Here is a 20,960-nt window from a genome sequence, read left to right on the forward strand (position 1 = left end):
AAGGACGGGTTCGCGTCTCCGTCTTTCATTCACTCGGCAGGCAGTGGTGTATAAATGCTTTGTCTTGGTTCTTTAACCAGGCATCAAATTTATCCCAGTTAACTGGGCCTGTGATTAACCTGAGTTTCTCAAATGTATGGCCTTGGTCCTCGGCTGGTAAACTACAGAATTCTCAGTATTGTTCCTGTGGCGTTTCCTCTGGTCCTGCCAGTGGGAATATGTGGGAGAGCATGGGGGTGCAAGGCAGAGTAGCTCAGGACGTGGGGGGTCTGAGGCAGGACAGCCTATGTCTGCCACGCCTGCCCATGCCTGCCGACACCTACCCTCACCTGCCCATGCCTGCCTGTACCTGTGCACACCTTCCCTTGCCTGCCACACCTGCTAACACTTGCTACATCTGCTCACCCACAGGCAGGGCCGCACACAGGCATGGGTGGGCCTCAGTGGCTTCTAAGGCTCACCCCCAAGGTACACTTTATATTAATTCAGAATGTGACCAAAATTTCTAGGAACTTCTAAATTTTCTTTATGAGGAATAATGATCAGATCTTACTTAGTATTTCTTAAAGATGATAAAACTTTTAGAGCAATTTTATTTTGGGCAGATATAAAAAATGATATAAAGATATAAAAAATGAGGGGCTGGCCTGGTGGCGTAGTGGTTAGGTTCCTGTACTCTACTTTGGTGGCCCAGGGTTCATGGGTTTGCATCCCAAGCATGGACCTAAACAGCGCTCATCAAGCCATGCTATGGCAGCAACCCACATACAAAACAGGAAGATTGGCACAGATGTCAGCTCAGGGCCAATCTTCCTTACCAAAAAAGGAAAAAAGAAAGATGATCATAAACACAAAGATGTGAAGATAAAATGGTTTTTGGAGGGATGGGGGATGGGCAGAGTACAAGCCCCCCAGGAGTTATCAAACAAGAGGGGAGAGAAGACATCCTCACATGAAGGACTTCCTTAGGGATTTACCAGTTGCCTGCTGTGACCAGGCACTGTGCTGGGCACACAGGACACCAGCACAAAGACCAAGGCCAGGACGGCATGAGAGCTTCCTGGGGGCCAGAGCTTCAGAAGGAGGCAAGGTCTGGCAGCAAGCAGAATCCAGCGAGTGCCTACACTGAGGGGGCGGGCTGGAGGGAGGGAGAGGGAGTAGCAAGGAGCTGATGAGACTGGGAGGAAGACCCTCATGGTCAGAAAGGACCTATGCGTAAGTGAACACAGCCAGGGCGCAGCGGTGTAAGCCCTCCGTGTGCAGGGCGGGTTCCACGAAGGGCAAGGAAGCAGTTTCCCGAAGGAAGGTGTGGTCACCCAACCAGAGGGAGGGCGACAAAGACAAACATTACTGGATGTCCTGATGGCTGAGGACACTCACCATCTAAGGTCAGGAGTCTGTCAGGAGACGACTCTGATGACAGGGCAGCAAGAAGGAGGGGGAGACACAAGGGGAAGGGGTTTGAAGGTGAAGCGAAGGAGAGAGGTCAGAGCGGCAACGGGGTTTCTCTGCCCACCAAGGGGCAGCTCGCGCGTGCCTGTCCTTTCTCAGAAGGACAGAACCTTTAAAATTTAGAGTTACTGAATCCCAGCGGCTTCAAACAAGGGTCAAGACAACAAAGAATTCAGTGAAATACTTAAAATGTGACTTTTCTGTTAATTTTGAGAATACAGTGGTCTGCACATTCCTACAGTCCAATTTTGTTTTTATCCTCCGAAAAAGAAGGAACCTTGTTGAGACCAGATTAAGAGCTGTTTTCTCCCAACAAAGACGGGCGAGTGAATGGGAATGGGGGGGGCCAAAGAGGGAAGGAGTGAGCAGCTCAGGAAACCTGAGCCTCATGGTCTGACCTTTCAGCCTAGGGGAGCTGCTGACGGATAACTTGCCTGTGGATCTGGAAACGGCAGCCCGATGAGGCTGGCGTAGTTCACCAGCAACAGTTTTGAAATTAGCTTGGCAACACTTGGCTTGTGAGCACTTGGGAAAGGACGATGAGCTCGCGTGGGGTCACTGCAGTTTCACCAGGAACTGTCTACTAGGTTAACTCTGCGGGTGGTGGAGGGGGATGCCGCAGGCAGAGCAAGGTCTATAGGAAACCCTCTGGAATACGAAGGACGGCCGCAGCCAGGTGGAATTCTTACGCGGGTTACAAGAGGACTAGGACTGAAGAGATGAGGAGAGAGGCTTCTGGCAATGGCACAGCAACTCATATTAGACCAACCCTCTCACAGACAATGATATGCTGGGCAAAACAGAAAAGGCACCAGAGGACACAGGCAGGCAGGCAGAGAGGGGCAGAGCCGACATCTGGAAGACGGGAGGAGCAGGGGTGAGTGTTCTGCTTGTTGTAACCTGTGCCTCAGGGGAGGTCCCAGCCAGGGCCACTGTGCGAAGCTAAAAGGCACATAGAAACCCGCATCCCCCGGCTTAAAGAGCCAGAAACACAGTCGGGGTCAACCACAGCAGGTGGAATGTGAGGAAATACTGGAAAAGAGGAGTCACAGAGGGGAGCCCAAATTCTGAATATGAACTCTGCCCCAATCTCTGGTTGACCCTGCAGTCTGCATGTGGAGGGGACAGGGGCAGACCTCAAGAAGCCTCACCAAAGCTAAAGTCCTGAGGAACGAAGAAAGAGAGGGAGGGTGGGAGGGAGAAAGAGAAGGAAGAGAGAAAGAATGAAAGAAACAGTAATACTCTTGGAGGAATATTACGGAATCTGGGGTCTCTGCAATGGGTTATCCACAATGTCCAGGATACAAAAAAATTGCTAGACATAAGAACCAAGAAAACTTGACCTATATTCAAGAGAAAAGACAAATAGTGGAGACACATTTGACATGATCCAGATGTTGCAATTAGCAGCAAAAACTTTAGAGCAGCTGCCCAGAAACTGATGATTGGATAAAGAAGATATGGTATATATACACAATGGAATACTACTCAGCCAGGAAAAAGGACCAAATTGTTCCATTCGCATCAACATGGATGGATCTTGAGGGTATTATGTTAAGCGAAATAAGCCAGACAGAGAAAGACGAACTCTATATGATTCCACTTATAGGTGGAAGTTAACATATAGACAAAGAGAACTGATCGGTGGTTACCAGGGAAAAGGGGGGGTGGGGGGAGGGCACAAAGGGTGAAGTGGTGTACCCACAACATGACTAACAATAATGTACAACTGAAATCTCACAAGGTTGTAATCTATCATAATCTTAATAAAAAAAAAAAACAGAAACAAAACTTTAGAGCAGCAATTTTAACTACACTCTAGTGTATAAAGGAAAATACGTTTTTAAGGAATGAACAAATAGGAAATTTTAGCAAAGAAACAAACAAAAAGGGCTACGTTTAAATTCTAGAACTGAAAAATACAAAATCTAAAATGAAAAAGTTGCTGGAGAAATTAACAGCAGATTGAAGATAGCCAACGAAAGTCAGTGTATTTGAAGATAGATCCATATAAGTTATCTAATTCAAATAAGAGAAAAAAGTGATAGAAAAAAATGAACAGTAATTACAAATGTGTGTCCACGTAATATAAAAAGGCCTACCATTTAATTGGAGTCCCAGAAAAAACGAGGCCAAAAAAAATATTTGAAGGAAAAATAATTATAATTTTCCCCAATTTAGTGAAAGACATAAATTTACACATCCAAGAAGTAACAAGTAACAGGCGTCCAGGAGGAGAGGGGAGAGGAGGAGAGGGAACCTCCTACAGACGGGAGAAAACACTGCAGCTCACGTCTGATACAGGAAATACACCTAGATTATACAAAGACCACCATCAACAATAAGACAAAGATCCAGCAGAATGACAGGAAAGGATTGGAGCACTTGCCAGAGGAGACATACAGAGAGCCATCAAGCACGTGAGGATGCTCACCACCACCAGTCACCTAGAAAGAGCACAGGAAGACCACGACGCGATGCCTCCGCACAGTCACAGGACGGCTGACAGTGCCAGATGCTGACAAAGACGAGGAAACACAGCTGTGCGAGTCATGAGCTAAATTAGTCACTTTTATCTGGAGCACCAATTTTATCTGTAAAAGTGACTGAAAGATCAACTGTGGTTATTCAGACTTAGGTATGTCGCAGACTCTTTCTCAAAAATGAGCAATAGTAACTGACAGCATTTTTTCCAAGGATAAAATCTGAGCTTTCAAGCGAAAGTTAGAATTTCAGAAACCCTGTGTATTGGCCACCATGAGCTGGACATCTTCCCAATATTTAAAGACTTTTCTGAAGGGAACAGTGGTGATATCAGCAAATGTAATTTTTTGATATGTTTAACGAAATGTGTTGACATTTGCATAACTCGGGGAATCAATATTTTTAAATGACCAACATGTTATAAAATCATGTATGTATAACAGATCCAAGAGACAATGGGTTTAGTGTAACGGTACAAAGTAACACTGATGTGGTTTCAGGCTCCTCACCGCAAATAACTGGTAGGAAATGCTGCTTGGTGGTTTTGGTGTGGCGTCGAAGGAGATCCCCGGTGTCTGGGAGGGCTCCCCTCCTCACCACATACTGGGGGGAGGCTGGATTTTCTCCATATATTTCAACTAAACAACCTATTGTACCAGACTGAATGTAGAAGCAAAAATGGAGAATCCTTGGGGCGGCCCCGCGGCCGAGTGGTTAAGTTCCTGAGCTCTGCTTCGGCGGCCCAGGGTTTCACTGGTTTGAATCCTGGGCGTGGACCTGGCACTGCTCGTCAGGGCATGCTGAGGCAGCGTCCCACATGCCACAACTAGAAGGAACCACAACTAAGATATGCAACCAGGTACCAGGGGCTTTGGGGAGAAAAGGAAAAATAAAATCTTTAAAAAAAAAAAAAGTGAGAATCCAGCTGTCTTGTATCAAGCCAGACAGTAAAGAGATTTGTAAAAATGTAACACAATGCTATTTTTCTCACTAAATTTGTTTTGGAAAATATAGTTATTTTTAATGAGAATGTTATTTATTTATTTATTTATTTATTTTTAAAAGATTGGCACCTGGGCTAACAACTGGTGGAGGGTCTTGTAGAAAATGCAGTATCTGCAAAGCGCAATAAAGCAAAGCGCAACAAAAACGAGGTACTCCTGCACAGTAAATACTGGTAGCGAAAACCCACATAAATAAAAGTTCTTAGGGTCCCCAGTACTTTCCTAGGGCAAAGGGGTCCCAAGACCAAAATGTTTGAGAACCACTGTTAAAGTGAATTATCAAAAACCTTCCGTAAAGAAAGCTCCCTACCCAGGTAGGCTCACGTATGCATTCTATCAACGTTTAAGGAAGAATAATACTGGTGCTACATAAGCTCTTTTAGAAACTACAGGAGGTGGGCATGCTTCCCAGTGCATTTTATGAGGCTGAATAAACCTGAGACCAATCATGAAAAAGAAAATAAAGAGAAGTTTGGTAGTTTCTTTTCTTTTTTTTTTTTTGAGGAAGATTAGCCCTGAGCTAACATCTGCCGCCAATCCTCCTCTTTTTGCTGAGGAAGACTGGCCCTGAGCTAACATCCATGCCCATCTTCCTCTACTTTATATGTGGGATGCCTACCACAGCATGGTTTGCTAAGCGGTGCATGTCCACACCCGGGATCTGAACCACAAACCCCGGGCTGCCAAAGTGGAACGTGCGCACTTAACTGGGCCAGCCCCTGGTAGTTTCTTAGAGTGAAACACGCTGACTACATGAGTCGGCAGTTCCACTCCCAGGTGTCTGTCCAGGTGTGAGGAACTAAGGACCTCTCCAATGGCGCAGAAAAATACCCAGTTTATGTATAAAGTAGAAATTGAAAATATACATAGAGAATAAGCAAGTAAATGTGGCAAAATGTTAAAAACCGGTGGATCTAGTAAAGGGAACGCTTGGATTCTATTATTCTTGTAACTTCTCAGTTTGAAATTATTCCAAAATAAAAAAGGCTAAAACTCAAAACCAAAAACAGAAGAGGCGCCCCCTCCCCGGGGAGCCTCCAGAGCCGCCGCGGGTGGGGCCCACCCCGGGAAGCGGAGCCGTGGACCGCCCTGAACCCCGGCCAGCCGGCTGTGGAGCCGGCGCCGCGGCCTCACCATCTGGAACTCCTCCATCTGCAGGTAGTGCTCCACCAGGAAGCCGTACACGTCCCCGATGCGGATGGTGCTGTCCAGGTCCGGCTCTTCCAGCAGCAGCTCGCACTGCCTGACCGACTCCTTGGGGTCCTCCGTGTATGTCCTGCAGAGAGCAAGGACAGCCTGAGCCTGAGGCCAGGAAACAGCTGTGTGTCAGAGGTCAGAGCAGGCTCCTGGCTGAAGGAGGAGCTCAGGGGAACCAACAGGATGGACCTTTTGTGAAGGTAATTCCTGTGAATTAAATCAATTCATTAATGAGTTAATTCATAAATTCGCTCATTCATTTAACAAGAACTTCCTGATGGCTCGCAGTGCTGGTAGCGCGCTAGGCCCTGGAGAGTGAACGGTTTGTCAGTCGCGGGCCCTGGCCAGGAAACAGTCTAGAGGCGGACGGTGTGAGGCAGACAGGGACGAGGGGCGTGGAGAGGGGCGCTCCGGCGCGCCTCAGGCCGTCAGGCAGGGGGCCGGCATGAGCCAAGGCCAGCGCGGGGACACAGGCTGCGGAGGAGCGGGTAGTGCATGAGCTGGGGCTGGACCAGGAGGGCCTGGTGAGCTGGCCCCAGTGGGACTCAGGGCAGGGCTGGTGGCTGGAGCTGTGAGGGGCTCAGGCTCTGACTCCAGGCAGCTGGCCCTCTGGCGTCACGAGTCCCCTCCCCTCCATCCACAGCACCCTGCCCTGTGGCTGCACAGTCCTTGCTGCCTACTCTCATCCCTTCTCCCTCAGCAGATATTTCAGAACTTACACATCCGAGTGTGAGTGCCCTTCAAAGAGCCCACTTTGTATGACAGTGTCAAAGTATTTTTGGAACTCTTTTCTCTAAAGCATGTTCTCAGATAAGGAAAATGCTTTTACTGGTTTAGGCAGAAGCTGAGCTCTGCTGCCCTCACAGCTGGCTCCGGGAACAGCTGGATGAGCTGCCAATAAATAAAACCAGTGGCATGTACAAACTTAGATTTGTGGCCTCTTCTAAAAACACAGACACCGTGAGGCCCCAGCCTCCTTCCCACAGGCCTGGGGAGGAGCGTGTGCTCGGTCACCACAGTCCCTGCCTCCCCTGGGGGTACTATGGCCCCCTCGCTTGGAACCCCCCTGCTTGACCTCTGCACATACCTGAGCAGGTCCCAGGGTCCCTCAGACACATCCTCTCCCAACCCAAATGTGCCCCAGCGCCCCCACCACCAGATTTCTCTAGATTTCTCTCTCAATGGTCTCTATTTCTGGAACGATCTTCCCAAAAGTGTGCCCCAGGGTCTGAGGGAACTTCCCAAGAGGAGCTCAGACACGAAAGAAGCAACAGTAATGCCCCTCGCATGCCTGCCCAGCCGTCCAGGAGTTCCTTTGAAGAATGCGCATGGGAAATGAAACCTGGGTCTGGGCCCTGGCAGTCAGGGGAGCTGGAGTCAGGAGGCGGAAGCGGGAGCCTGGGGGGTTCCCTGGGGAGCTCCACGGGACCTGAGGCGCAGCGCGCCGCCAGCCTGCATCCCCGGCCTCCTGTGGCCAACGCACCTGCGGGCCTGGATGAACCGCTTCACCAGCGTCATCTTGCTCTGCAGCTGAGCCAGCCTGGTCTCCTGGTCCAGGGGACTCTTGGCCTTGGCCTTGGACAGGCACTTGTAGGCCTCCGTCAGTGCCCCGTGGGCTTTGTCGTAGTTCTGGTATTCATCGATCTCCACCTGCGTGGACGAGACTGTCAGGACATTCGGGGCTCCACGACCCTCCCCAGGGGCTGCTGGAACAAGAGGAGGGTGTGCACCTGGGCACAGGCATCGTAAAAGCCCGCCAGCAGGTCCAGGGCGCGCCCCTTGGTGTAGAAGCCGATGATGTTCTTCATGATCTCGGGCTCCCGCCGCCAGTCCAGGGACTGCAGGTAGTTGGCAGCCATGATGTAGATTTCCTTTTGCCTCGAGACACCCGCAAAGAAGATGATTTTCTCCGTGTCCCCAGACTTCAGCAGTGCTCTCATGGCCTAGACAGGGACAGAGCCTGGGCTGGGCTAGGAGCTCGAGGTGAATGTTGTGCCACCCTCCGAGAAAGGGGCACACGCTCTCCCGCCTGCCGCTGCAGATGGGACTCCTGCCAAGAGTGAGCTCAGGGCTTGGCGGTCCTCGCAGCAGCCTTGAAAGCCCTGGTGGGGGAAGCTTGGGGCACATGGAAAGCGCGCAGGGGGCACGCTGCGTCCAACGGGCAGTGATGCCTCGAGGAGCAGCCGGCCGGGGCTCACCTTCAGCTTGTTCCCGGCCTGCGTGTACTTCTTGGTCGCCAGGTGGTAGTTGCCCTGGCGCATGCAGCAGTGGGCTATCTGCTCCAGCAGCTCCCGCCGGGCCTCTTCCGACAGGGCCTTGGAGTCCTTGGCCACCGTCATCTTCTCGGCCATCTCCTCGGTGATGGTCATGTTCTGCTCCAGGCACAGCTGCAGGGCTTCGTGATACTGGGCAGGAGCCACAGAGACCGAGAAGTGGAGGTTACGGTGGGCCGCTGAGGGGGGCCGTGGGCCGCTGAGGGGGGCTGAGGGCCTCAGAGGAGGCCAGGCCCATGGCTCAGTGGTGGCATGTCACTTTCTCTCACGCTATTAACATTCTAGAATGCAGTGAGGGAAACGCGGAGCTTTCAAAAGAATATTACATTTGTGGTGAGAGGAAAGGTAACCAGAAATTAATTTTATTCTATAATTCTTTTCAAATTTTTTAATTAAGGGGTTTAATTAATTTCTTAAAAATTTAAGAAAAATTTTATAGTCCTCACTTAAGAATACGTCTTGGGAAAAAAAAGAATGATGTCTTGGAGACGAGCCTGTCTCAGCAGGCAAGGGGCTGCGCGTTCTTTCTGATAGAAACGCTGATTATTTAACTTGTCCTGCCGACAATCCTTTGCTGGTACAGCCCTTGTGCATCTGCCATTCGCACGGGTTCCAACGCCTGGTCAGGACGGATTCCGAGGACAGCATGCGCTGGGTGGAGGGAGACTTGAGGCTAGTGCCAGCTGCGTTTCCATGGCAATCTACTGGGATGTCTAACCTTTCACCTTTACGAGCCTACTTCATGAAAAATGGAATCTCCTAGAGTTTTGATCTGTATTTCTCTTATTACAAACGAGGCTAAGTATCTGACATTCAGGGACCACCATATTTCTTTTTTAAATAAACTGAATTTTTATTCATATTCATATCATCCACATTCTTTGTCTTTTCCTTTTGAGTTGCTGGTAAGTTTCTTATTGGTTTATGGGAACTCTATACCTATTAAGAAAACTAGATTTTCAGGATACAGGTAGAATATATATTTTTTCTTATTATTTTATTATCTATCTTTACTTTGTTTATGGAGTTTTCTCCATGCACTATTTTCAAATTTGTATTTGGTCGAATTGATCAAGCCTTTCCCATCACGGCTTCTAGGTTTGGATCAGACTTAGAAAACATCTTCCTCCTTTAAGACTGCGCCACGAGACACACTGAGGCTTTGGCGGAACCGCTGCTCTTTCACCGTTAGCCCGAAATCTCTGACCCATCTGGAGTTTACAGGGAGGGAGGTGAGCAGGCTTTAACTCTTTCTTTCCCAAGCGGCTACCAGCTGGTTGTATGAACCCATTTACTGAAGGACTCATCTTCTGCCCTCTGTTGGAGATGCTCCAGCATCACAGACTAAATGTATTTACGTATGTGGCTCTGTTTCTGGACTTTCCAGGCCTGATCATGAACCAGACCCCAATTATTCTAGCTTTGATACATTTTATGATCTGGGAGACTTAATCACTGCTCATTAGTCTTCCTTCCAGATTTTTCCTGGCTATTCTGGCTTCTCTGCTTTTCACTGTGAAAACACAGAATCCATTTATCTAGCTAGAGAAAGCGCCGTGCTATTTTTCGTGGGGTTAGATTAAGTCTGAGTCTAACTGAGGGAGGATCCACTTGTGCATCTGTTGGGTCTTTCTAAACAAAAACAGGCTGTGTGCCTCTTCATTTGTGCCAGGATTCTGACATCACTCAGAGGGAGAGCCTGAGCTGCAAGCACAATCCTGGCTCAGGAGGAAAGAGCTTGCAGTGGACAGGCTCATTCTGTGTGATTAACAATTCCCCAGAACTCCATTCAGTTTCTACCAAGGGGAATTTTCCTACTTAAAAAAGGTTAGTACACATACCCACTAGCATGGCTACCATAACAAACTAGAAAATAGCAAGTGTTGACGAGGATGTGGAGAAACTGGGACCCCTGTGCACTGTTGGTGGGAATGTAAAATGGTTCAGCTGCTGTGGAAACTGTGGAGGTCCCTCAAAAAATTAAAACAGGGTTACCATATGATCCAGCAATTCCATTTCTGGGTAAATACCCAAAAGAATTGAAAGGTCTCAACGAGATATTTGTACAGTCACGCTCATAATAGCATTATTCACAACAGTCAAAAGGCACAAGCAGCCCAAGTGTCCATCTATGGATGAACGGTAAGCAAAATGTGATCCGTACATACAATGAAGTATCACTCAGTCTTAAATAGGAAGGACATTCTGACACACGCTACAACACAGAGGGACCTTGAGGACAGCACGCTGAGTCCTCGATAAGCTGAGTGAAGTAAGCAAGTCAGCTCCCTGGAGTCATCAAATTCAGAGAGACGGAAAGTAGAGGGTGGGTGTCAGGGGGAGAGGGATGGGAGGTGTTGTTTAGTGGGGACGGAGTTTTAGTTTTACAAGATGAAAAGAGTTCTGGAGATTGGTTGCATGAAAATGTAAATACACTTAACACTACTGAGCTGTACGCTTGAAAAACAGCTAAGATGGTAAATTTTATGTTACATGTACTTTACCACACACACACACAAAAGCTGAGTGCAGCTCCCTGGTTAGAATTTGAAGACACCCGTGAGCGGGCAGGGAGTCTCCCCGCGAGGGCTGTGAAGCTTGCTCTTAGCACCCTTCACCCCCAGGGCAGGCCAGGGCCACAGCCTTCCTTGTGAGATTGTCCCAGGAGAGACATCAAAGCCGCATCCACCGTGTTTGCAGGAAAGGTGACCCTGAGGCTTTAGTGCCTGAGTGTGTCCCGGCGGGGGGACTCTGCAGACCCCTTACCTTCTTGGCGGCCAGCAGCAGCTCCACCGCCTTCTCATACTGACTGTGCTCAAGGAAGAAGTCCGAGCAGCGGGCCAGGAGGGCGGGGTCCGACTTCTCGTCCAAGTCCTCCGCTATGAGCTGCAGGGCCACAAACTGCTGGGTGGCAAAGGCCAGCTCCAGGGCCTTGGAGAAGTGGCCAGCCTACAGACAGCAGGGAACTCTGAGCAGCCGCCTGAGCCCCAGGGCCCACGAATGCCCTAGTGCTTCCCTCATGCACAGGCAAATCGCCTCAGGTCCAGGGCAGGGCCAGCCCCTCACCTTGTGGTACAGCATGACTGCCCTGTCCATCTGCTCGCCCTTTTCCTCGTAGTAGCGTGCTGCCTCGATCATGTCCTCGGGGGAGCTCAGCAGGGCCAAGTTCATGAGCTGGTCGTCCAGGCCATTCTCCTGCAGGGAGGAGGCGGCGCTTAGGGGTTCCGGCTCAGGTCCGTGAACGCTGCTGTGGGGCCCACCTCCCTCGTTTTGACTCGCTGCTGGTGGACACGAGCATGGTTTCTAATGACTGTCCTAACGTCTTACCAGGTACATGTACCAGAATTTTCAGAGGCTTCCTTTTTTTCCATTACACAGAACATTGCGGAAACTATCTGAGGTGAGGGCTCACCACATTTTCGGATTTTTCCAGAAGTGAGACCCTGGGTTGGAACATTTCTATGAATACAGAATATCCAATGACTTCCTATGAAGGGTCTGCTATTTACAAGGCCATAAGCACAAGTCAGCCTCACTGCTTGCTCGGGAGCCCTGGATACTAGGAGACACACAGTGATGAGCCAGGCCTCGCAAACACCGTCAGAGAGGATGAGATGGGTGGAAGGAGGGCACAGACGCGCATGGAGTGAGGTGGGAGTGGTAAAACTGGCCTGGGGCAGGGACGTGAGGCCCACGACACAATTCTCTCTCTTTCCTGTTTGAAGCTCTCTCCACAGAATGTGGGAGACAGCGCCGAAGCACGCCTTTCCACCTGCCCAGGTCTAACTGCCAGAGGCTGCAGGCCTCCCTGCGAGCCGGCCCGTGGCGGCCCACCTACCTTGCACAGGCGGATGGCGTTGTTGAAGGCCTGCGCTCGTCTGTAGAAGTGCACTGCCTGCCTCACTTCCTCCTGGCTCTCATACTGGCGGGCCAGGTGGTACGACGCGGCCCAGTTTCCTGTCTCATTGGCTATTTCAGCAGCCTAGAAGGACACCAGAGAAACTCCTGGGGGCTCTGTCTCGCCACACCACCGAGCAGCCCTGACTCCCAGGGGCTGCTCCTACCTTCTGGATGTTGCCCTGGAAGCAGTAAATGCGGACCAGGGAGAAGTGGTCCTGTGCCAGCTCATAGTAGCGCAGCGCGGCCTCCATCTCCGCCTGGCTCTCCAGGTACTGGGCCCACCACCTCCACAGGGTCCTGGAAATAGCCCGCGGTCTCTCTCTTAGGTCCCCACTCCCGCTAGAAATGAGCTCCTGGGTCCCAAACACCCCCTCAGAGTATACCACACAGGCGCAGCAGCCGGCGGACATGGAAGCTGGGTGCACGAGGCCAAGACCGAGGTCCCGGCGTCTGAAGGAATCTTGTCCAGGGGAAAGCCCCTGCCCCAGGTCCTGGGGACCAGCTCTGAGGAACTGAGGGGATGCTTCACACTCTCACATATGAACCTCTGGAATGAGGTCCCCCCAGCTGGTCCCTGGGCACCACACGCAGGCCTCCTGCACCTAGTGGGGGCTACTCACTTGTCCTTCATCTTATTGATGTACAGCTCCAGGGAGTGCAGGTCCTCCGAGAGCATCCTGGGCACCTCGAAGCAGTGCGTGTCTGACTTCTCATAGCTGCCGGAGAAGAGGAGGAGCAGCCTGTTCGCATGGGCCCAGCCCCGGTGATGACCAGGTGGAGACAGGCCGGAGCACTACTGCCCTGCCTGTAGCTCTGCGGCCTGTGGACCCACTGTCAGGAGGCAGTGGGGTTTCTTCGCTGCTTGCAGGCCCGCACGGACCCTAGTAAGGAGGGCTCCTGCCCTGGAGAGGGCTCAGTGTGGCCAGGCCCCGGGCCCTACCACCAGCACTGCCCCAGGTGACACCCAGCTCATCAGTGCTGCGGCTGCATGCAACCAGCCAGCTCTAGGCCTCAGAGGGGCGTTCCTTAACGTGTCTGGAAACCTGGAGCCGTGCCGGGCTGGAGGGGCAGCCTTGTCTCCGGGGTTCTCCTAAAACTACAGGTCTCAAGCTCCCCGTGAAAGCCCCCCACCAAGAAGGTCACAGCCTGTGCCGAGATGAGACGGCGCCTCAGTCTAGAACCTTCCTTTGGGAACCTCTATGGCCATCTCTCTGGGGCAGAGCAAAAAGGAAGAGGTGACCAGGGCCCATCCAAGAGAGAGCTGGAAGAGGCTCCACATGAGGATGCCACGTGCATCCTTCCTGTGTCCTCACGCGCCCTCTACATGCCCCACAGGCCCCATGTGTCCTCCACAGCCCGCATGCCCTCCATGCACGCCTCGCCCAGCCCCTCGCTCACTAAGTGAGGGCCCGGCTGCAGTCGGCACTGGCCTCCAGGTGCCTGGCGTAGTTGTAGTAGGTGGTGCGCAGATGGATGCGGTCGTGGAGCTCGGCGACTTCCACCGCTTTCTGCCACTGGTCGGAGGCCTGGTAGAGCTTGTTCAGAAGGTCGTAGCGCTTGCAGTTCTTGTATAGCTGCTCGGCATCCTCCTGGAGAGGAGGCACACGTCAGCGTGGCCACTGTTGGCCAGAAGGCCTGCTGTGCACACCACCTGTACTGAGAGTGGCCTTGCCATCAACCAGCCTGCGACAAAGATGCACGGCACACACGGAGGACAGATGGACACTTTAGGACGTGTGGACATGTTCAAGGCAAATGACACATGCCAATGTGGCATTCCCGTCCCTGCTAGAGAAAGTGAGACTTACCCGTCAGCCAGGAAGGTCTGCCCCCGACCCAGGCCTGTCTCTCATGGTGCCACGGGGAGGAGACCCGCCCCCGCCGGCAGGCCCTCAGAGCGCCCGTGCTCACCCTACAGACCCAGGCGAGCACCACACAGGTGTGTTCAGTGCTGCCTGCCCCCAGCCCTCTTCAGAGGGTCTGCCCTGACCGGCCCCACGTGGCAGCACCATCTGATCTGTGCCCAGCTGCGCAGCCTCTGCTTCCTGAGAGTTCCATCAGCCTCTATGGGCTGTGGGTCCCGTCAGCAAGGAGGGCCGTGAGCTCCAAGAGCACGCAGGAGCCAGGGAGAGACCCTGCAGAGGAGAGAGGCCTCGGGAGCTCCTCAGGGACCTTGCCCCCCTTTTTGGCTTACGTTACTTTGAGGGGTTTCTGTTCCCTGCAACAAAATGAGCCAGACAAGCACACCCCTCAGCTCCCCTGAGCAGGAACCCCGGGAAAGTCAGCAGCGGCCCTGCCATCCCCCTGGTTCCACCCAGCCCCAGCCCAGGAGCGCCCTCGTGGCTGCAGGTCCAGGGTCCGCTCCCTGGTCCGTCTGCTTGCCTGCGGGACCTGGGCATCCCGACTCACCAGCATGCCCAGCTGTATGGCCAGCACGGCCACCCTGGCTTCCAGCTCCGGCTCCTGCTCAGCCTCCCGCAGTGCTCGGGCTCCGCGTGCGTGGCCCATGTGCCCCAGGCACACCTTGGCGACATCCAGCCGCTGGGTCTTCACACACATTCGTGCCATATTCTCCCAGACAGCCTCGCTGCGGCAGGGGACACAGCAGCTCCGTTAGCTTCCAGCCAGTGCCTCCGGCCCACCAAGATGAATGCCAGACAGCACAGGGGGACCCAGGCCCGACACACATCATCACCAGGAAGAGGGGATGTGGGAGCCTCACTGGCTTCAGCAACAGAGCAACGCAGCACACCAGGGACCACGCTCCCTCTCCGAGAAGAAAATAGGCAAGACACACGTGTTCCCTGGGTCTTTGTGGCTGGTGCGCTGCCTCCCACGGCTCCCGGCCCCCGAGGGGCCCTGGGACCCGCTCCTGACACCAGCTTCCCTCCAACATTTCCCCCGTGTCGGTGGGGATGGGCTCTGTCAGGAGATGAAGGGTTTTCCGGGTAGGCTGCCAGCTCTCATCCCCTCCCCTGCTTTAGTCAGTCCGTCTGCTAAGCAAACACTCTCTTCTTGTCACCACCCACTCAACCCACGGGTGGGTCACGGGTGCCTCCCTTCCCAGAGCTGAGCTCCTAGCAGGCTGCCCTCCAGCCAGGGAGCTCTCACCCCACCGGCTGCAGTGGCAGAGGAGCAGGGGTCTTGGAGTGTCCCAGCGCCTCCCTCAGGAGCACACTGAGTCTGGGCAGTGGGATGTGGGGTGCCAACCCTGGCTCTGGAGAGCAGGATGCTCAGTGCAGGGTCCCGATGGGCCCGCAGACCAAGCTGACTATGTGCAGATCCCATGAGCCGCCCTGCACACCCCCAGGCCTCCTGTTCTCTCATGCCCACGAGCCCCGAGGACTTTCATGCAGCTCCAGGGAGCAGATCAGGGTGCACCAGCGAGCCAGCCTGTCAGAGCAAAGGCTCAGCGGGCACGCAGGCTTCCTTCCACGTTGTAAGGTTTCTAGCATGTTCTCTCCCTCTGATGCTGACCTGGGGCTCCTGACCCACCTCCCTTGGCAGGTCAGCTGGAAATGACCTCGGACCTGGGATGGCCACCCCTCAGAAATGGCGCTCCACAAAACTCAAGTGTCCCAGGGGGGCCGGGCGGGAGGACGCTCTCTGGCCCATCCTCATGGGCCCCTGGGCCCACCGCCTTGCGCGGCCCACCTTAAGCTCAGACTGGGGCCCCTTCCAAACAGACAGCAGGGTGTGAGCTCTGTGCAGCGAAGGCAAAGGAAACAAGTGTGCTTCTGCACCATCTCAGCCACTGTGCGGACTTCTTCCTAGTGTGAAACCTGCAGTCCCATGCACACATGTACACGCTGACACACCCGTGTACCCGCACACGCTTGTACATGTCCCAGACACTCAGGCACAGATATACATGCTCACGGGCAGACTCACACAGAGAAAACCCCAAGGAAATAGCCTTGTGGGTCTGGGGACCAGGCCCCTCCCCTTGCCATCATGGCTGCTCCATCTGAGGCCCCGCAGATGAAGCTAGGGAGCCCCTGGAGGAGGCGGGTTGGGTCTGCTGCTCCCAACCTGGCCAAGGAACCCTAGAGGGACTTAGGGGACTCTGCTCGAGGGCGTAGGACGAGCTGCCTCCCAGAGCACAGCCCACTGTGCTGGGGAATGAGGGGATGCTCTCGGCGTACAGCGCCGGGCTTGTAGACTCAATGTTGGGGCCCCTCCCTGACGGCCTTACCTGTGAAGAGCCCGAGGACAGACAGGAAAGGCAGGGCTCCACCCACTATGGGCCGTGGCTGGGGCCCTGGGTGACCCTCATTTCAGGTTCCCCAACATGAATCAAATCAGGGCAAAAGGAGCTCCTGAGAGAGGACGCACTGGGACCGAGGTGGGCGCTGGTCCGGTGGGATGGACCTCACTATGGGCGTCTGTGGTCAGAATGCTATGCAGCCAGGTGCCCTTTCCCACAAGCAAACATATACTTCAGTGTGTTTTTGGTTTTATCTGGGTCCTGCCAGAACTCTTTTTAATCCGCTAGATATGGCTACCAAGGGTGGGATGAAAGTGCAAGGGTGTCTGGCATATTTTAGCCACAACTGGCCCCAGGTGGCACGGCCCGTAGGAAGTGAGGCCTGGGGAGAGGGGCCATGTGGGCACTGTGCACGTCTGTTGGGGCTCGATCCCCTTTGATGACCTCACACTAGGGCTACCCAGAGCACCAAGGAGTACACGTCAGTAAGTAATTTCTTGGACATGAGCCGCTGGTGGACTTCACGATACGTCAAGGTCACTGTGCGAGACCATCCCCTTCTTCCTCAAGGAGACCCTTGGCTTCCGGGTTCACATCATTAACTGGCTGAGAGAGCAGAAGCTTTAGAAGCCCCACTCAGCTCAGCGAGCCTGCAGCTCCGTCTGAGTCAGGCCCTTCCGCCCCTCGTCCCCCCGGCGCTTCAGCCAAGAAACCACCTTCTCTGCATTCAAACCCCCTTCCTCACAACAAGCGGGAGACCAGAGCTCATCTTTCTCCTGGTCTGAGGCGCTGGTGGAAACGTGCGCTGAAGCGCCCCTGGGTGCAAACCCAGTTGTCTGTAAGCACATGTCTGTTAGCAGCTGGGATGCTGCCCTGCTGAGGTGGGGGCTCCCTGGGCCCCCCAGGGTCTTGGGGGCAGACAGACCCAGTGACTGAGGGCACTCCAAGATACTGCTAGTTCTAGAAATGACAGCTAGTGACAACACAGAGTCCAGTGGTGAAATCTGGACTCTCAGGACACTCTGTTCTCACCCCACAGCTTCTAGTCAATTTTACACAACTTCTCTCGTTTCATCTACAGAACTGATGGAAAGTCATCACCACGCCTCAGAGAATTCTCATTTCCCTGACCCTTCCACTGTCACACATTTTTTTTTTTTTTGCAGAAGAATAGCCCTGAGCTAACATCCGTGCCCATCTTCCTCTACTTTATACGTGGGACGCCTGTCACAGCATGGCTTGATAAGTGATGCGTAGGTCCACGCCTGGGATTTGAACGAGCGAACCCCAGGCCGCTGAAGCAGGGCACGAACTTGACCGCTGCGCCACTGGGCTGGCCCCCACACATTGTTTTAAACACACCTCATGCTTTCAAGGTGCAGCCCCAGAGCAGGCGTGGGTGGCCTGGGTGGAGGGTGGTGGTCCGGGGCTTGGAGCCACCCGTCTTCTAGGTCAGTGGCACGAGTGGGTAAGGAGCAAGGTGCTGGTGAGACACAAGGGCTTTATATTCTTTCCAAATGATTTCAAGTGATTGGAACATTCTTTAAACTACCCTGTGCCTCATTTATATGGTGACTGACAAATAATAATGTACAACTGAGATTTCACAATGTTATAAGCTACTATGAGCTCAATAAAAAAAAAAACAAAAAACCTGTGCCTGAGAGTCTAAGAGACCAGGTGTGAGGGTGTGGTGAGGGCAGGGGGGGCCTCTTCTGTCTCCTCTTCGCCCGCCCTCCCCTCTGCTTTGTCTTGAAAACAAACTGGCTGATACCTGCACCCAATTCAGGTGGAAAACAACCCGGAAACCACGGCTCAGAATCTTCCCTGGGCGCAGAGCAGGGCCACTCTCTCTCCCGTGCCCATGGCTGTGCGTGCCTCCAGGCCAGCAGCAAGCTGCTCTTGAGGGCGGGGGCCAGGGGCCTGGGGACCTGACTCGGGTTTGTTGTGCCTTTCTAGGTTAAAACTGTCTGGCATGCATGCTGTGTTCACCTACTCGACCCCAAAGTATTCTGTCCACCAGGTCACTGAAACGCCCGGCTATTTCCACATGGCCCTCCGTCTGGGGAATTAAGTCTCTGCCAAGTGGGGGCTTGGAAAAGCAGGCGCTGGAAGTGCAGCCAACGGCCAGCAGACGGAAGCTGGGAAGGCCCGTCCCCCCTGGGCTGAGGCTGCCTGCTCCCCACCCAGCTGAACACAGGACTGCTGAAGAGTCTAGACCCAAAGGGCTAGCCACGTTCTCGGCTGGCCTCCGCGTTCCGGCCGCCAGCATGGTCTCAGCACAGTGCACAGCTCCTGATGCTGTCTCCGTGGGCAGCTTTACCTCTAGCGCGGAGTTCTGGGGTTTGTGCAGCCTACATAAACTCCAAGAAGTAAACACCCGCCTGGCCCCCATGCACGTCTTGAGAGTTTCCTGTCATCCGGGAGTCTGTGCACAGCGCTCACAGCTGCACTTCATCAGCTCTGAGAGGCACATGAGGCAGCTGAGGCTGGCCTGCAAACGGCCCCATTTTCTGGAAAGCCTTGTGCTGGGAGAAGCTGCCGGAACCAGCCCCAGAGGCCCTCTTCCCGGGCCTGCTCTGTGGGGACCCTGCAGTCAGAGCAGTGACTGGAGGGTGAACAACTCCATGTTCTCCCAGGCGGCAGCCACGCTGTTGCTCAGTCTCCCACTTGTCCGCTCCAAGAGCCACTCCTGTTTGTCTGCGGGCCGGCATGGGAGGCACCCGCGGGCACCGCAGCTGGACCCCGAGACGGCACTGAAGACACGGAATGCAGAACAGGAGGGGCCCCCTTGGTGATTCAGGGAGCCCGCGGCCTAGCTTCCATTCCCCTCGTGGGCCCCCAGGGTCACAGGGATGGATGGGGTGCCTCTGAGGACAGGGTCACTCCTAACTCAGGTTCTGCTCCCAGGCCTGCCGCCATCGCCCCCAGCTTCCCACTCTGCCATGAGCTGGAATCTGGCGGGATGGCTCAGTGTGTGGGACCTGATGGCCTGCAAGAGCCCCCAAAGGCTTCCTGGTGCCCCCAGGAGACTGTAACAAGGAGGACTCAGTGGGTGGCCTGGCCCTCTCCTGGCCCAGCCTGGGAAGAGCTAGATGGAGCTGGCCCAGGGCTCCTCCTGGGACAAGTAAAGCAGGCACTCCGGTTTCTGAAACCCTGTGCTTGCTTCTTATCGGAAGTTAGCCATTTAAAGACTACCTAAGGATAGGTGATTTAAATAAATGAGGGAAACTGACCCTCTTCTAAGGGAAACTTCTGGGAAAACTTCCTTTTCAAGGCGATCCACTGCATGGTGTGCTTAGGAACACTGAGTGCTTGAAGCACTTGCCCTAGTCCTCCTCAGAGAAGGGGCAGGTCTTCCGAGCGGAGGCGCGCAGAGGAGCGCAGAGGTGCGGGGAGAGAGACAGCACGCCGGCCCCTCCCCACCCAGTCCCTGTTGCATGACCACAGGGACGCGGAGTGAGAAACAGGAGAGCAGGACAGCACCTCTTCTTTTGGCACAAGCCAAGGAAGGAGGGAAAGTAGGAGGAACTCCGCTGGCGCATCTGCTACTAACTCTGGTGGGAAAAATCCTAAAATAGGTAAAATCCCCAGGGAACTGATGGACAGACGTTTCTTGGAACCCACGATTCTCCAACGGCCCCTGCCTTTTGGGAATGTGACCCTGGCGTGGGAGCCTCGCCTGCGAGCGGCAGTGCAGGGCCCCTGCAGACATGCGATCAACAGCAATGGGGGCGGGGCTTCCAGGGCTGGCCGGGACCCTGATTGGTGTCCACACAGGTTGGGAACTCTGGAGCTCCAGGAGCCAGAGAAGCCGACCTGGAGAGGGCTGAGACCAGACCAGTTCCACTCGGCTCTTCAGATTGCGGTCATCTCATTATCTCCGTGACCTGGGCAAGTTGTGTGACCTCTCTGAGCCTCAACTTCCTCTCCTGTAAATGAGGGTGCTCGTCCCTACACTTTGGGGGACATGGTGATGACGATGGGGCAATGTGTGAAGACAGCCAACAGTCAAGAGGCACATGCTGCTCCTACACAGAGCCCAAGGGGGGAAAACTTCACAAGGTCTTGGGCACGTGTGCTTAGAACGTGGCACACATGTGCCTTTTTATTCATTCACATCCGCTTTGGGGCCCTGGCTGGGTCAGAGGCCCTGTGCTTGGTGTGGAGGCTCCAGAGGTGGTGCCATAGATCCTCACACTGGGTTAGGCTCCTGGCGCAGAAGAGTCAGAGCAGAGCAGATGAAGATCTCTCCAAGTTCCCAGCAGCTTAAGGGGTTTGTCCAATGTCCAACAGTGCACTGAAGTGATGGACCTGCTCCCTTATCAGCTGTGCCAATCAACATTCCTGTCAGCAGCAAACACAGTCCGGGCCAGAAACCACATTCCCTCTGCCTTCAGGCCTTGCTGGGCGCCCTGCACGGCACATCCAGACCTCCACCTT

At 53.8% G+C, this 20,960-nt stretch overlaps 1 protein-coding gene across 2 annotated transcripts in view; it reads right to left on the minus strand.

Moving 5' to 3' along the window:
• The window catches only part of IFT140 (intraflagellar transport 140), an 89,903-nt gene that overhangs the window by 1,136 nt on the left and 67,807 nt on the right, over positions 1 to 20,960 (minus strand). Inside the window, exons 19-29 of one of the 2 annotated variants that reach the window (XM_046665715.1) lie at positions 14,720 to 14,897; positions 13,709 to 13,899; positions 12,931 to 13,026; positions 12,475 to 12,607; positions 12,249 to 12,392; positions 11,477 to 11,605; positions 11,177 to 11,359; positions 8,336 to 8,542; positions 7,868 to 8,080; positions 7,621 to 7,787; positions 6,075 to 6,216 (exon numbers count right to left, since the gene is read on the minus strand). In XM_046665715.1, the coding sequence (XP_046521671.1) occupies positions 6,075 to 6,216; positions 7,621 to 7,787; positions 7,868 to 8,080; positions 8,336 to 8,542; positions 11,177 to 11,359; positions 11,477 to 11,605; positions 12,249 to 12,392; positions 12,475 to 12,607; positions 12,931 to 13,026; positions 13,709 to 13,899; positions 14,720 to 14,897 (1,783 nt within the window). The remainder of the gene's footprint in view (positions 1 to 6,074; positions 6,217 to 7,620; positions 7,788 to 7,867; positions 8,081 to 8,335; positions 8,543 to 11,176; positions 11,360 to 11,476; positions 11,606 to 12,248; positions 12,393 to 12,474; positions 12,608 to 12,930; positions 13,027 to 13,708; positions 13,900 to 14,719; positions 14,898 to 20,960) is intronic. The other variant, XM_046665716.1, reaches the window with a different exon arrangement.

This window comes from Equus quagga, chromosome 7, assembly GCF_021613505.1.
Source record: "Equus quagga isolate Etosha38 chromosome 7, UCLA_HA_Equagga_1.0, whole genome shotgun sequence".
Classification (NCBI taxonomy): domain Eukaryota; kingdom Metazoa; phylum Chordata; class Mammalia; order Perissodactyla; family Equidae; genus Equus; species Equus quagga.